The 13,017-nt window shown below is 34.6% G+C and overlaps 1 protein-coding gene across 1 annotated transcript; it reads left to right on the plus strand.

Annotated features, from left to right (window-relative positions):
* Window positions 1-10,632: 10,632 nt before the first annotated feature.
* Window positions 10,633-12,352, plus strand: LOC133858049 (leucine-rich repeat extensin-like protein 7). The gene has a single exon (XM_062293467.1). The coding sequence runs from the start codon at window positions 10,670-10,672 to the stop codon at window positions 12,035-12,037; it is 1,368 nt and encodes a 455-aa protein (XP_062149451.1). The 5' UTR covers window positions 10,633-10,669; the 3' UTR covers window positions 12,038-12,352.
* Window positions 12,353-13,017: the final 665 nt, after the last annotated feature.

The following is a 13,017-nucleotide window of genomic DNA, read 5'->3' on the forward strand; positions in this document are numbered from 1 at the left end:
CGCGCCGAGATCCAGAGAGTTTGTTTGAAGTTCTTTTTGTGTCACTCTTATGTTCTTCTAAAAGCGAGATGGCTTTTAAAATCGCTATTAAATTTTGATCAAGTAGTGATTTTAAAAATCACATCATTTTTAGAGGAACACGAAAGTTACACATTAAGAACTTTTAGAATTGCTCGAATCCACAACATGCAGTTTACTTTGTGACAACTTTCACTTCGAAGCACCAGGCAACTCTTTCTAACATTCAATCATGTGACATGGTATTTATTCTGGCACTAATATTAGGTACTTAACTGATAAACTAAAAGTTTGGAAAGACTTCAATTATCACCTTTGATTTTTTATCATTTTTACAATCATACCCATAAACTAAAAAGTTTTAATTTAGTGAATACATCTTTCAATTTCAACCATCCGTTATAATTTTTTATTAAACTTAACGAATGGGTGTCAAAATTCCTAAAGTACTCATGATTTTTTTAGGGAAAAAAAAAAAAAAGAAATTGCAAGGATTTAGGCGTTGGTAAGGATTTAACGAAATTTGTAAAAATATTTATGACTGAATCTTTGAAAAATTTATCCTTTTTTTTAAAAAAAAAAAAAAGAAAAAAGAAAAAAGAAAAAACATAGGTATTTTGGTAATTTTTATAGGATTTAACATAAAATATTAACGGATGAGTGAATTTGAAAAAAAAAAAAATAGATACACTAAGTTGACATTTTTTAAAATTTAAATGTATGATCGTAGAACTGATGAAAAGTTAGGGATGATAAATAAAGTTTTTCCCTTATTACTGTTACTGCTTGGTCCATTATGACAGCTGAGCTACCCTTGATAGAAATTTTAAGAAAGCATAGAACAAATTGGCTATCGGAAAATTATCCACCTCATACCGGGAAGATCTCATTGAATCCGTAATATTAAATTATTATTTATTTTAAAAGTTTAAACTAATTATAAAAATATATAAATTTAATCACTATCAATATTTTAATATTCTCCTTATGTTATGTGTGAGCTCAATCTACTCCGGACGAGATTTTAATAAGTGAAGTCAACACGTTAAATACTTAGTATATAATATATTTTTCATATATTTTAACGCATAATAAAGCTTTGACGTTAGAATGAGAAAGAGCAGAAAGAAAGGTGTAAAGGAGTGGCAGACAGGTAGACAACATTGATAGAATGATACCCAGGAAGCCTTCACCCACTCATCTTACAAATTAAAGAAGCAGAGAAGTTGACACCACCTAATTAATTGGTAATTACCCAGTTAGTCATGCGTGGACAATGACCATAATAGGCCCGGTGGCAATTACGGAACAACCCATTGGATCAAAATTCAACAATGATCTATCATAAATTCAATGGTAATTTTAAGAGCCACATCAATTTTGGGAGGACAAAAGGAGGACAAGGAGATGATATGTAGCATTCCTCTTACTCTAATTCTGTTCGTCATTACATTCCCTATTACGTCATAATTTTAGTAATTCATGACACTAAACGAGTACTTTGCGCCGGTTCGATCTTACAATTCAAGAAATTTATGTAGAATTGCTTGGTGAATTATATTCAGATCACTTTAAATCGATAAAAAATTGTAAATGTAATCATTTAATTATTTTCTAACACATTTTGTCATTTGTTCATGATAAGAAAATTGCCATCCCTTCATGTAGACAGACAAATCACGCGTATATATCCTTTAATTATAATATCTTCTTAATTATTAAAAAAAAAAAAAAAATCAGTTTGTTGATATTCTCTAAAGGGTATTTAATTCACTTCAAGCTAGCTCAACATTGATTGTTTTACAGGTGAACTTATCTTTAAATTTCTACCTAATTTAGGTACTCTCATTAGATTTTCCATGTTTTTTCTGGGGTATGTATCATGGCCTAATCATAAAAAGTCAATTTTTACTATAAAATTATTTATAAACTGATGAGGCAATTTATAATTGGTGATATAATTCAGAAATGGCTAACAAGTTGATAAATAATTTTTGTATATCTCTTATATATTTTTTCTACATCATTTTTTTAAATCAATCATTGAATTTGTAGAACTTACAAGAATCTACATGTGAATCCTAAAGATTCAATGGTTAATTTAAAAAAATGATGTACAACATCTATATAAAAAATGTACATGTAACAAGTCTCGAATTCTGGTTTCGACCCTCTAAATAGTAAAAGGTATATGTATAGACGTATAGTATAGGGTTTCTTGTGGCCCGTGCTCTCTCTCTCTCTCTCTCTCTATGAGTGGCATGGTCCATGACTCCAAGGAAGGTAGCTGCCGTCCAATAGAGGGCTCAAAGTTGCATGCGCTTGCTTTATCGATTTATTTTCACACGAAGCATTCCTTTTCTAATGATGAGCAATCCTTTTCCAGCACCACTATACTCCAATTATTTGTGTATGGTAGACAGTAGAACATATCAGTAATGTCGCATCAGTGCCATTATTAATATAAGGAAAATGAAAATGATTCTATGGTTAAATTATTATTTAAATAATCAAATTCGCATGCGTATTTTACTCTACTTAAAATTTTAAATAAATAACGATTTAACATAATATCATAATAAAAGTCCAAAGTTTTAACTTGACTTTACGGTTGGTTTATCCTTATCTCAATTTTTGTGTCGGGTTTTATTTGTTGGGAGAGAGTTTAAATCTACACATAAGAAAATGTGTTAGAATAAATTTAAATAGTTAAAATTACAATTTCCTATCAACTTTTCAACTATCATAATTTTTGTATACAATGACGTGTTTCAACATGAACAACGCTAATAATAATGTCGTTCAAAGATGAAACAACGCCAATTAATGTCGTTTAGGAAAAACAATACATCATTAACTGACGTGTTTTTTGTAGTGTGAGTAGCTTAGGGTTAGTGAATATACTCTCTAATATATAATGTTATTGGGTTATGTTCAAATTACAACAAGTGCACAACACCAAGGTAAAGTGAGCTCAGTGTTGTGCACTTGTAGTGCATGTATCACCTCCCAATATTATTTTTGACAAATCCTAACCAGAAGTAAACAAACTCGAGAAATGATCAAAACACTCACAATGTACAACAATAAGACACATTAGGGTGGGACCCACACATTGAGTGTGGGTCCCATCCTAATGTGTCTTGTTGTTGTACTATTGTCGTACTCCAAGAGTGCAATGATCATTTCCCAAACAAACTCCACTTTGGTCTAGAATCAGTCACGACTCACGCAGCAGTGAAAGTAGCTCGATTAAGAAAGTTACATGCAGGACCCAGTCATCCCAGGGCTTAATTTGGATTCAGTTTTGTATCTATAGGCTGCTTTAAGTAACTAAACACCTAAAAATAGAAAATTATTGAAGTACATTTCATTGGGTTATTACTGAATGAAGAAATAAATTTGGTTGTCTATATTTTCTATATGATATATATAAGCTAGGCATCCTCCGGATAAGTCAAATCGAAGCGGTTGATCTACGAAGCCCACAAAAGAGTTGTAGATATTGCTATTAATTCGAATATCAAATGTTGTTCATCGGGTATGAAATTCTAAGAGGAACACTAGAGCATTTTCTGGTGTTTTCTTAGTATTATTTTGAAATGGCATAAAATTATATCTATACGATTCCAGGAGAACACTAGAAGATCGATGCTTTAACATTTTTCAAATTCTAAATATCTCTTAACACTGCCGACTAAATGATCAACATTTCTATAATTAGAATTGTTGCTACTGCCCTAATAATAGTCTTCTTTCTATCATTGCTCCACTTGTAATAGTGTCATCGATCACTTACAATTTCCATTTTCAGTAGAATCAAGACTATCCATTAATTTATCAAGAAACCAATTTTTTTTCTTTTTTTTTTTCATCCCCTTCTTTAATTTGCCTGTATCAGTTCAGAAGACAAGTTGACAGTTGGAACATGCATGCGGCAGGTTCATATTTATTGAACCATCCCCACCTTCTTCTGTCACTGTCAGGCAACCATTTGAGGTGAAACCCTATTTCTTTTTCTTTCCCCTTTTTTTTTTTTTTTTTTTTTTTTGGAACACAAGATAATAACACCTTCATTGCTATGGAAATAAGTCCCAGAGAGATTACAAATAACCAAAGGACATCCATTAGTACATAAGGCTAAAAACAAAGCTTTTAAGTTAAATCACTGCCCGTAGGCTATCATAGCGACTAGAAATGGAGAATTTCCACCCAATAAGTCAAGAAAATCCCAATTTGAAGCAACTATCAAGGGTAGCTATTTCTCATTTTACTCTCTCTGTTGGTACAGTTTCCGGTACGGTGACGTGTTGCCTTGTGATTCGTTGCCTTCCTTAATCTTCGCTCTCCTCGTAATCTGCAAAATAATAAACGGCTCGTCGGACTATGGGGGTGCCGACCGGACCCCCACTCCGAAGCCTAAGTCAGTTCAAACTAATTTTCTGGAAAATATATGTAATCTCAAAAGCTCAGAGAATATGCTTGTTTTTTTAATACCTGAAGCCGTAGTCTTATTTATAGACTCACAGTTCACAGTTAAAAAACCGCTAGAGTGCTTGGAGCATAATTTAATTAGGAGTCTGAGTCGGAGATCACATAGTCTTGAATCTTATATTTCTGATTAGGAGTCTGAGTCCTAGATCACATAGTCTTAAGTTTTATCTTCATAGAATTCAAATTGGTTAGTAGAGTCCAAACTGGATAGGACACTACCCCTTTAGCTAATGTCATTCTATTAGGTACCTTATCCCATATTTGATGGGATAAAAGCCTATTTTGATACATTCTGAATATCTGTCTTTTTGGAGATAACGAATAGTCTTGTACTTGGGTCTGATCTGGCCGGGCCAACCCGATAGGCTTGGCCCCCGATACTACTTTAGGCCCACATGTCTTTGGTGTTAATTATTTCTCCAACACTCTCCATCACATACAAACAGCATTTATTGAAGCCCAATCCCAAATTTACGGTGTGTGTCTATATATATATATATAATAGCTCAAAAACATGAAGTTCTACTTGCCGTATCAAACCAAAACTCAGTTCAATAGTTTCAAATAAATTTACGTGTTTTAACGATCCATATATAAACCTTAAAATCATGAATAAAGTAATGTCTTAATTATCTAATAAGGGGTTAATGTGAAATTTAACACCTATAAATTTATTTATAATCAGCTTATTCTATGTAGACAATTAATCTTCTCAATGTGAGACTTAACCTTGTGCATTATTTTCATCTGAATATGGCAAGAGTATTTTGCAGCAAAATACCTACTTGTGCAAATCTTTTTATTTTTCAGAAAATTTTAATTTTCTGTGAATGATAGAATAGTTTATATTAAAAAATCCAGTATTTAATAGTCAAAATGGGTTGAGCCCCAATCTTAATATAATGTATGACAGGAAAAGAAATATCATTGTAGGATCATTTGTCTTTATTTTAGTATTTCAAATGTTAATAATCTAAATTATCTAATGTAATATAATGTTACCGAGCGTGTGAGTCTTCACATCAAGAACCAGGGCCAGGGTCAAGCAACCCTGGAACTTCTTCTTTGCTGAGTAAATTAATGCTGAACAGTGAACTCACCCACCACCACCTGTTGATTCACATGATTTTTTTTTTTTTTTTTAATAAATAATAAACTCAAGACTCCTTGCATTAAAACTAACAGGCCCGAGGGCACATTACAGCGAGTAGAAATACAAACGGATGCTACCCACTAAGCCATAAAAAACTGACTTGAGTTTTGCCTACACATAAACAAATATTACAAGGTCAGGCATTTGAGACATTCTCTGCTTTTAAGCACAATTTCTCTAACGATGAGAAAGCTGATCCGGGCAAAGAAACAAGTCCTAAAACAAACCAGTTGATTAGTGTCAAATATTGTGTATTTGGACCCCTTGATTTGCACTAGTTAAACCTTTAGCCTTGTTATTTTCTAATGTTTTGGTTAGTTTTTGTGTTTTTCTGTTTCTGTAGGTTAATAAGAGAGGAATGACAAATTTCATAAGGAAATGCCTGAAAATTCGGAGGTCCTGAAAAGTCGATTGATCGAACTTAAAAGTCGATCGATCGAAACTTTGCCCGAAGTCGATCGATCGAAATAAAAGTCAATCGATTGAAATTTTCCAGAACCTGTTTTTGCAGAGCGCGCCAGAACACCCAATCAGAAGTTCCTCCATGACAAAAAGCAGCTCTCCCTCTGATTTTTGCAGCAGAACACGCTGGTTTCGTGTTCTTGGTTGTCTCTAGCAAGAGAGGAACCCTAGAGGAGGGTAGATGAGTCATTTTACATGGGTTTCTAGCTCTAGTTTTCTTCTATAAAAGCCATAGCCATGTCTCCTTGTAGGGAGGGTAGAGAACAGTAGATAGGTTTAATTTCGTGCATTTTGTAATGTATTTCAGTAGCTTTTATTCTCAGACACTTTCTCTTTGTAAAGCTTTTCTTTTATTTCCATGGTTGTTCTTCATTTTCTTGTGGTGTTCTTAGTCATGGAAGGCTAGTAACTTCAACTAAGGTTGATGATGAAACCTTTCCACTGATGACACTCACACTCTTGCTGTACCACTTGCATATTTAATGATATATCATATTTGTTGTTCAAGTTCCATTCATTTAATGCTTTATCTTTTGCAATGAATGTGGTTAGTGGTGGAAATAGGACATTTGATGTGTTTCAACCGATGAATACATTGTTTTATCGGTTTGAATGATGATATCCATTGTGATTGAATGATACATTGGATGATTTGATTTCAAATTGATACTCTTTGTGATTTGTCTTTGTGTTGGATTCATTTAATGGTTCTAGGGTTTATGGTTGAGAAACTTGAATGACACCCTAAACTTAATGTTCTTTGGGTGTTCAAGTGGAAACCAAGAGTGTGAGTTGTTGGATTTGGTTAGGTGGATTCCTTAGCCTTAGTTCCTTTTAATTTGCATATAGGGATGTAATCGAGCCGAGCCGAGTCGAGTTTGAAGATTTCAAGACTGGCTCGTTTATGAGTCGAGCCTAAATAGTCGAGCTCGAATTCGAGCCGAGCTATAAATTACATGTTCAAGCTCGGCTCGTTTAAAATTCGGGCGAGCTCGAGCTCAAGCTCGAGTTCGTTGAAAATGACATTCGAGCCGAGCCGGGTTACTGGACAAGCTCGGCTCAACTAGAGCTCAATGTAAACTATTAAATTTTTCAATGAGTGATTAAAGCAAAATTCAAGCCCAAGTTTATGAACAACCTCTATGCATTTATTAATAACATAAATATATAATATGTAAGTATATAAGGCATATTATAAAATATATTACATAACTATAGTTTATAAGTAACAAATTAATAATATGTTATTATGTATAACTACAGAGTATAAACAATGGTATATGTATAATGTGAACAAATAGTAAGTCTAATATATTCTATATACCTAAGTAACTATAATATAAGTATAATATATAACTATTGTTAACCATGTGTGATGTGATATATGTGTTTATATATATATGCTAACTATTTAATATTGTTATATTGTTATATACTAACTATTAATAACTTAATATGTTAATTTAACATACTAAATATTGTTATCAAAGTATTATAATTAATATGTAATACTATATATATTATACTATGTTTACTATTTACTAATATATATGTAAGATATGAACGAGCTAACGAGTCGAACTAACGAGTTGGGCGAGCGATCCGGTCAAGCTTTAAACGAGTTGAGCTTGCGAGCCCCTATCGAGTTTTGTCGAGCGAGTCGGGTATGTATCACTTACTAATCGAGTGGGTTTCAACAGTAACGATCGAGTTTCTACAGTATCGAGCTCGAGTTCGGATCGGGCTAAACCGAGCGGGTATCGAGCGGGCTGTCGAACGGACTGGCTTATTTACATCCCTATTTGCATATTTCACTCCATCTCTTTTATTTAGTCTTTTGTTCTTGAATCAATCCTTAAACCTTTGGAACTAGGTTAAAATGAGGTTGATTACACTAATATTTGACCATTTCCCTATGGATTCAACCTCGCACTTGCACACACTATATTGCAAACGATTCGTGCGCTTGCGAGTACTCTTTAAAACACATATCACCAGTAATATTTGAAAATCCATAGACAGACTTAAAGAAATAAAAATTATACAAGGAGCACAAACAATAAACAAATACACAAACATAAACAACAAAACAAGCCGTTGTCGAAAAATCCCCACCGATGCCGACGCGTAAACAACACGCACCATACACAAACACCTCCTTAGTGACAGCCGATCGCTGGAAACCATCCCCACCACCGACCAAGACCAAGAAAAGAGGCTTGTGACCCACATGCGCATAAACAGAGAACGGTGAACCTTGGAGCGTGCAGGTCACGTGCCGACCACCGGCGACCCACATGGCAGTGGCTAAAAGTGGAAGGATCGGAGAGCGGCGATGAACTCCACTAGGAGGCGTGTGTCCCAAGAAGTCCAACGTATGGGCACAGATCTAGCGACAAAACAGAGATGACAATGAAGCTCGACCATAAAATCTCACCCCAAACGAACAAATCTTGCTTGCCATTAATGCCTGAAAAAACATAACCCAAACACAAAACAAACACTCCCTACTGGTTCTACAAACCAGAGAGGACTATCACTCTATAACTCTAAAGGTTAGGAGGCAAAACACTCATGGATCTAATCATGGGAAAAAACAAAAGACCTTTTAGAAGTCACAAAAGACACCGTTGCGAGGAGAGAGGCGTGAAACCTCCCTCCCCCCACGCCACAAAGCCTCTCTTCAACGCTCTTTCTCTATAGAAATTATCGGGAGTTTCTCTCTCTAGAAAGAGAGTTTCTCATTGCAGTGGGCTTTTTTTCTAAGAAATTAAATACAAAAAGTAAATAAAATCTTGGGAACTACACTTATTTTCTCTAATTACCACATATTTTACATTTAAACTTTAAAAAGTTACAATTGACCTTAAACTATCTAGCTCTTTCACTTAACCTCCTTATGTTATGATTTTCACTTAAATCCAACGAAAAATGCATGTAATGTAAAATGTCTATTATGCCCTACGATAATGGATCGAGGTGAGCAAAATATCCGACTACTGCCTACCAACCACCATCGACCGCCTACTGACTTCTTCTAGTTCAGTAGTCAGTATAAATTTTTATTCCAAAAGTTGGTTTGATTCGGTAGTTGGTATAGTTGATTTTAAACCGATTGACCAATTAATCGAACTAAACCGAATCGAACGAAAAACTTTGGATAGAAACAAAGTCGTTTCGTTAGATCGTTTTGTCTTTGTTTTTTTTTTTTAAAAAAAATAAATAAATAAATCAAAAATTAAAACGACTTCGTTTCATTAACAAATTGTCTTTTAACTGACTTAACCGACTGCTTTTTAACAAAAAATTTCAAAATTACAAGTTGTCGAAATGGAGTCGGTGAATTAACCGACTTAACCAACTTTGTCGGTTAACCAAACCTAAAACCACATTATTGAACCAAACTGATGCCCACCCCTAATAATGGAGACCCCCGACTTGGTCTCTAGCCGTGGGTCTTTGACCATGGAGCTATGGAAACCACAATGCTGTTTTTATTTTTTTATTTGGTGGAGGGTAGTATTGTTATTTTACCTCACACATATCTCACGTAATTTAATTTCCATGGGATTTAACAGAAAGTCCATCAAGTAAAATGGCTAAATAGCTTAGGGTCGATTGTAACTTTTTAAAATTTTGAATGACATTGCAAATTTCGTAGTAGTTTGAGGAATAAATATAGTTTTCCTAAAAAATTAAAAAAGAATATTTGTTTAAATTTTTATTTTGTTGTTCTGGAAATAAAAATATAAAACACTACTAAAAACATAATAACAATTTTCACATTTACATCAAATCAAAATAATTTTTATTAAATAATAATAATAATAATAAGCTGAAAACAAACACCCCTAAAAAGAAGGGATAATTGTACCATTGGTCCTTCATGTATGTCATAATTACAAGTCACTCCCTATGATTTAAAAAGTTAATGGGAGGTCCTTGTGATAAACTATATTTACAAATCGATCCCTAGAGTCAAATTCCGTTAAATTTTTTGACAGATTTTGTTAAATACTACGTCAAACCAATAAGATTGTGACACGTGTCAATTTGAATAAAAAAAAAATGCTACTGGGGGTGGTTGCGCGCCACCCCTCCCCATTTTTATTTATTTTATTTTTTTTTAAAAAAAGTTTATTTATTTATTTTTTAATAAATTTATATTTTTTTTATTCAGATGGACATGTGTCGCCATCTTATTGGTTTGACGTGGCATTTAACAAAATTTGTCAAATTTTTTAACGGAATTCGACTCTAAGGATCGATTTGTAATTATAGTTTACTACAAGGACCTCCTATAAACTTTTTAAACCATAAAAAATAATTTGTAATTATGGCATACCCTAAGGATCAGTTAGGCAATTATCCATAAAAAAGAATGGCCAAAAATTCAGCCTTCACTCACGAGTCATGGTGTGCACAGTAAAAAAGCTATTATGGATAACCTCAATAGTCAAGATGCAAACATAGACAAAGAAAGAAAGAAACAGGGCCCAGTTTTCTTGCCCGGCCAATTAAACCCGACATTTTCTCTCTTCAATGCTGATCGTCCTTATTGTTATTTGGACAACCTTTACAAGCCATCGAAGCCAACCCATCAAATTAAAGCATTTTGGTAATCCTCCACTGAAAATGGAGAAGGGCTGGCTTCTCGCTGTTCTCATCCTCCAAATAATTTTAACAGAAGCTGCTTTTTCTGTCGGCGGCGGTGTTGGTATTGGTGTTGGTATTGGCAATGTAGGTGGTGGTGGTGGTGGAGACGCACCGGGTGGTGGAGGCGTTTGGATTGGTGGTGGCATCAACGGCCCGGCGCCATCTGGTTCTGGGTCTTCGGTTCCAAAGCTCCAGAGAGCTTACGCTGCTCTCCAGGCATGGAAATCTGCAATCACAGAAGACCCATTGGGAATTTTAGACACTTGGGTCGGCTCCGATGTCTGTTCTTACAAAGGAGTCTTTTGTGCAGATTCTCAAGATGGGATGGATGCCTCACCTGGGCCTGTTGTTGCCGGCATAGATCTCAACCATGCAAATCTTCAAGGCACTCTCGTCAAGGAACTCTCTTTCCTCACCGATATGTCTCTGCTTCATCTCAACAGCAACAGATTTTCAGGCACCGTTCCTGGCAGCTTCACAGATCTCTCATCGCTGCAAGAGTTAGACCTTAGTAACAACCTCTTCTCAGGTCCTTTCCCCGCAGCTACTCTGTACATCCCAAACCTCGTTTACTTGGACATCAGATACAACAAATTCTCAGGTCCCCTTCCTGAAGGTCTCTTCAACAAGCAACTTGATGCAATGTTTCTCAACAACAACCAATTTGAAGGCCAACTCCCGCAAAATCTTGGGAACTCTCCAGCGTCTGTGATCAATTTAGCTAATAATAAGTTCAGCGGAAATATCCCTTCTAGTTTTGGTTTCATGGGTTCTAAACTTAAGGAGATATTGTTTCTGAATAACCAATTAACAGGTTGCATTCCCCAGGGAGTTGGGCTTTTCACAGAGATGCAAGTTTTGGATGTAAGCTTCAATTCATTGATGGGCCATTTGCCAGACACCATATCTTGTCTGGAAGAAATTGAGGTTCTCAATTTCGGACACAACAAGCTATCTGGGGTTCTGCCAGACCTGGTTTGTTCTCTGAGAAGCCTTTCAAATCTGACTGTTGCTTACAATTTCTTTTCTGGGTTCAGCCAGGAATGCTCCAATCTGTTCTTCAGGAATGTGGGCTTTGATTTCTCACTGAATTGCATCCCTGGGAGGAACATGCAGAGACCTCAGCCAGAATGCTCTGTGATTCCAGGAGGTGGGTTGAATTGTCTAAGAATCCCTGCCGTTGCAAAGCCTCTTGTTTGTGGGTCACTGGCTGTAGCTCCTCCAAACACTAAACCAAGCCCCTCATCTCCATGAGAGAAGAGAGAGAGAGGTGGGTTGGTGATGGTTGTCTGATTCTTGAATACCAGCAATCAATGATTTAGAGCTTCCTAATTTATTTATGCATGAAATTAGTACATCTAACTTATCATATCTGTCTTAAACTGGATATATAGGACATGCTCAGAAATTGAAGGGAAAAGTAATTATGAGTCTGCTAAAGTGCTAATGCTAATGGGTATTCAGGTGTTGCAGGGAGTACTTCAGAATTTCTTTTCTTTTTGTTTTTTTTTTTAATAAGCCAAAATCTTAGTAATGAATATAGAAATGGGTACTTGCTTTCTCGCGTGATATCTCTGTGTCATTTTGTGATCTCTGTGCAAGAATATCCGCTCATCTTCTCCGTGAAAAGTTCTAAAACCCACGCCTTCATCTACGGTACATCTTTCCTCTTCTGCGGCTTCCCCCGTATGCCTCGGGAAGCAAATCAAAAGGTGGAAAGAAATTTTACCCTAAAAGTTTATTAATAAATTGTCATGTATCAATTATCATGAATGCTTATAATATGAAAAAAGTTACGCATATTTAAACTTGTATAGAAAAAGTTTTATTAAGATATTGTAGAACTTATTTATTGATATCCGTAACATTTTTTTTATTAATTGTTTTGATCATCTTTAATGAATAAACTCTATATCAGTTAGTAAAAGTTTAAGTACGTGTAGTATTTCTCTAAAATATTGATTTTTTTATATGTATTTTTTTAAAATAAAAAGCAAAGAAAAGAAAAAGCTAAATCAGTCATCCTATAAAAATGTACCCTATAAAAATGTTAGAGCTCATGGCGGGTAATGTAGTATGCAAAAATAACAAATAAATTTTTACTATCAACATTCATATACAATTTTGAATAATTTCATAAATGTGTCCTATTAGATCTAATTATAGAATAATATGTGTTGCTTAGAATAAAAAATATAAAAACTAATAATATATAAGATATATAACAACTAAAA

This window comes from Alnus glutinosa, chromosome 14 (assembly GCF_958979055.1).
Source record: "Alnus glutinosa chromosome 14, dhAlnGlut1.1, whole genome shotgun sequence".
NCBI lineage: Eukaryota > Viridiplantae > Streptophyta > Magnoliopsida > Fagales > Betulaceae > Alnus > Alnus glutinosa.

Bases quoted from the DNA above. Each gene is read 5' to 3' on its own strand.
- LOC133858049 (XM_062293467.1), top strand. From the start codon at position 10,670: ATGCTGATCGTCCTTATTGTTATTTGGACAACCTTTACAAGCCATCGA.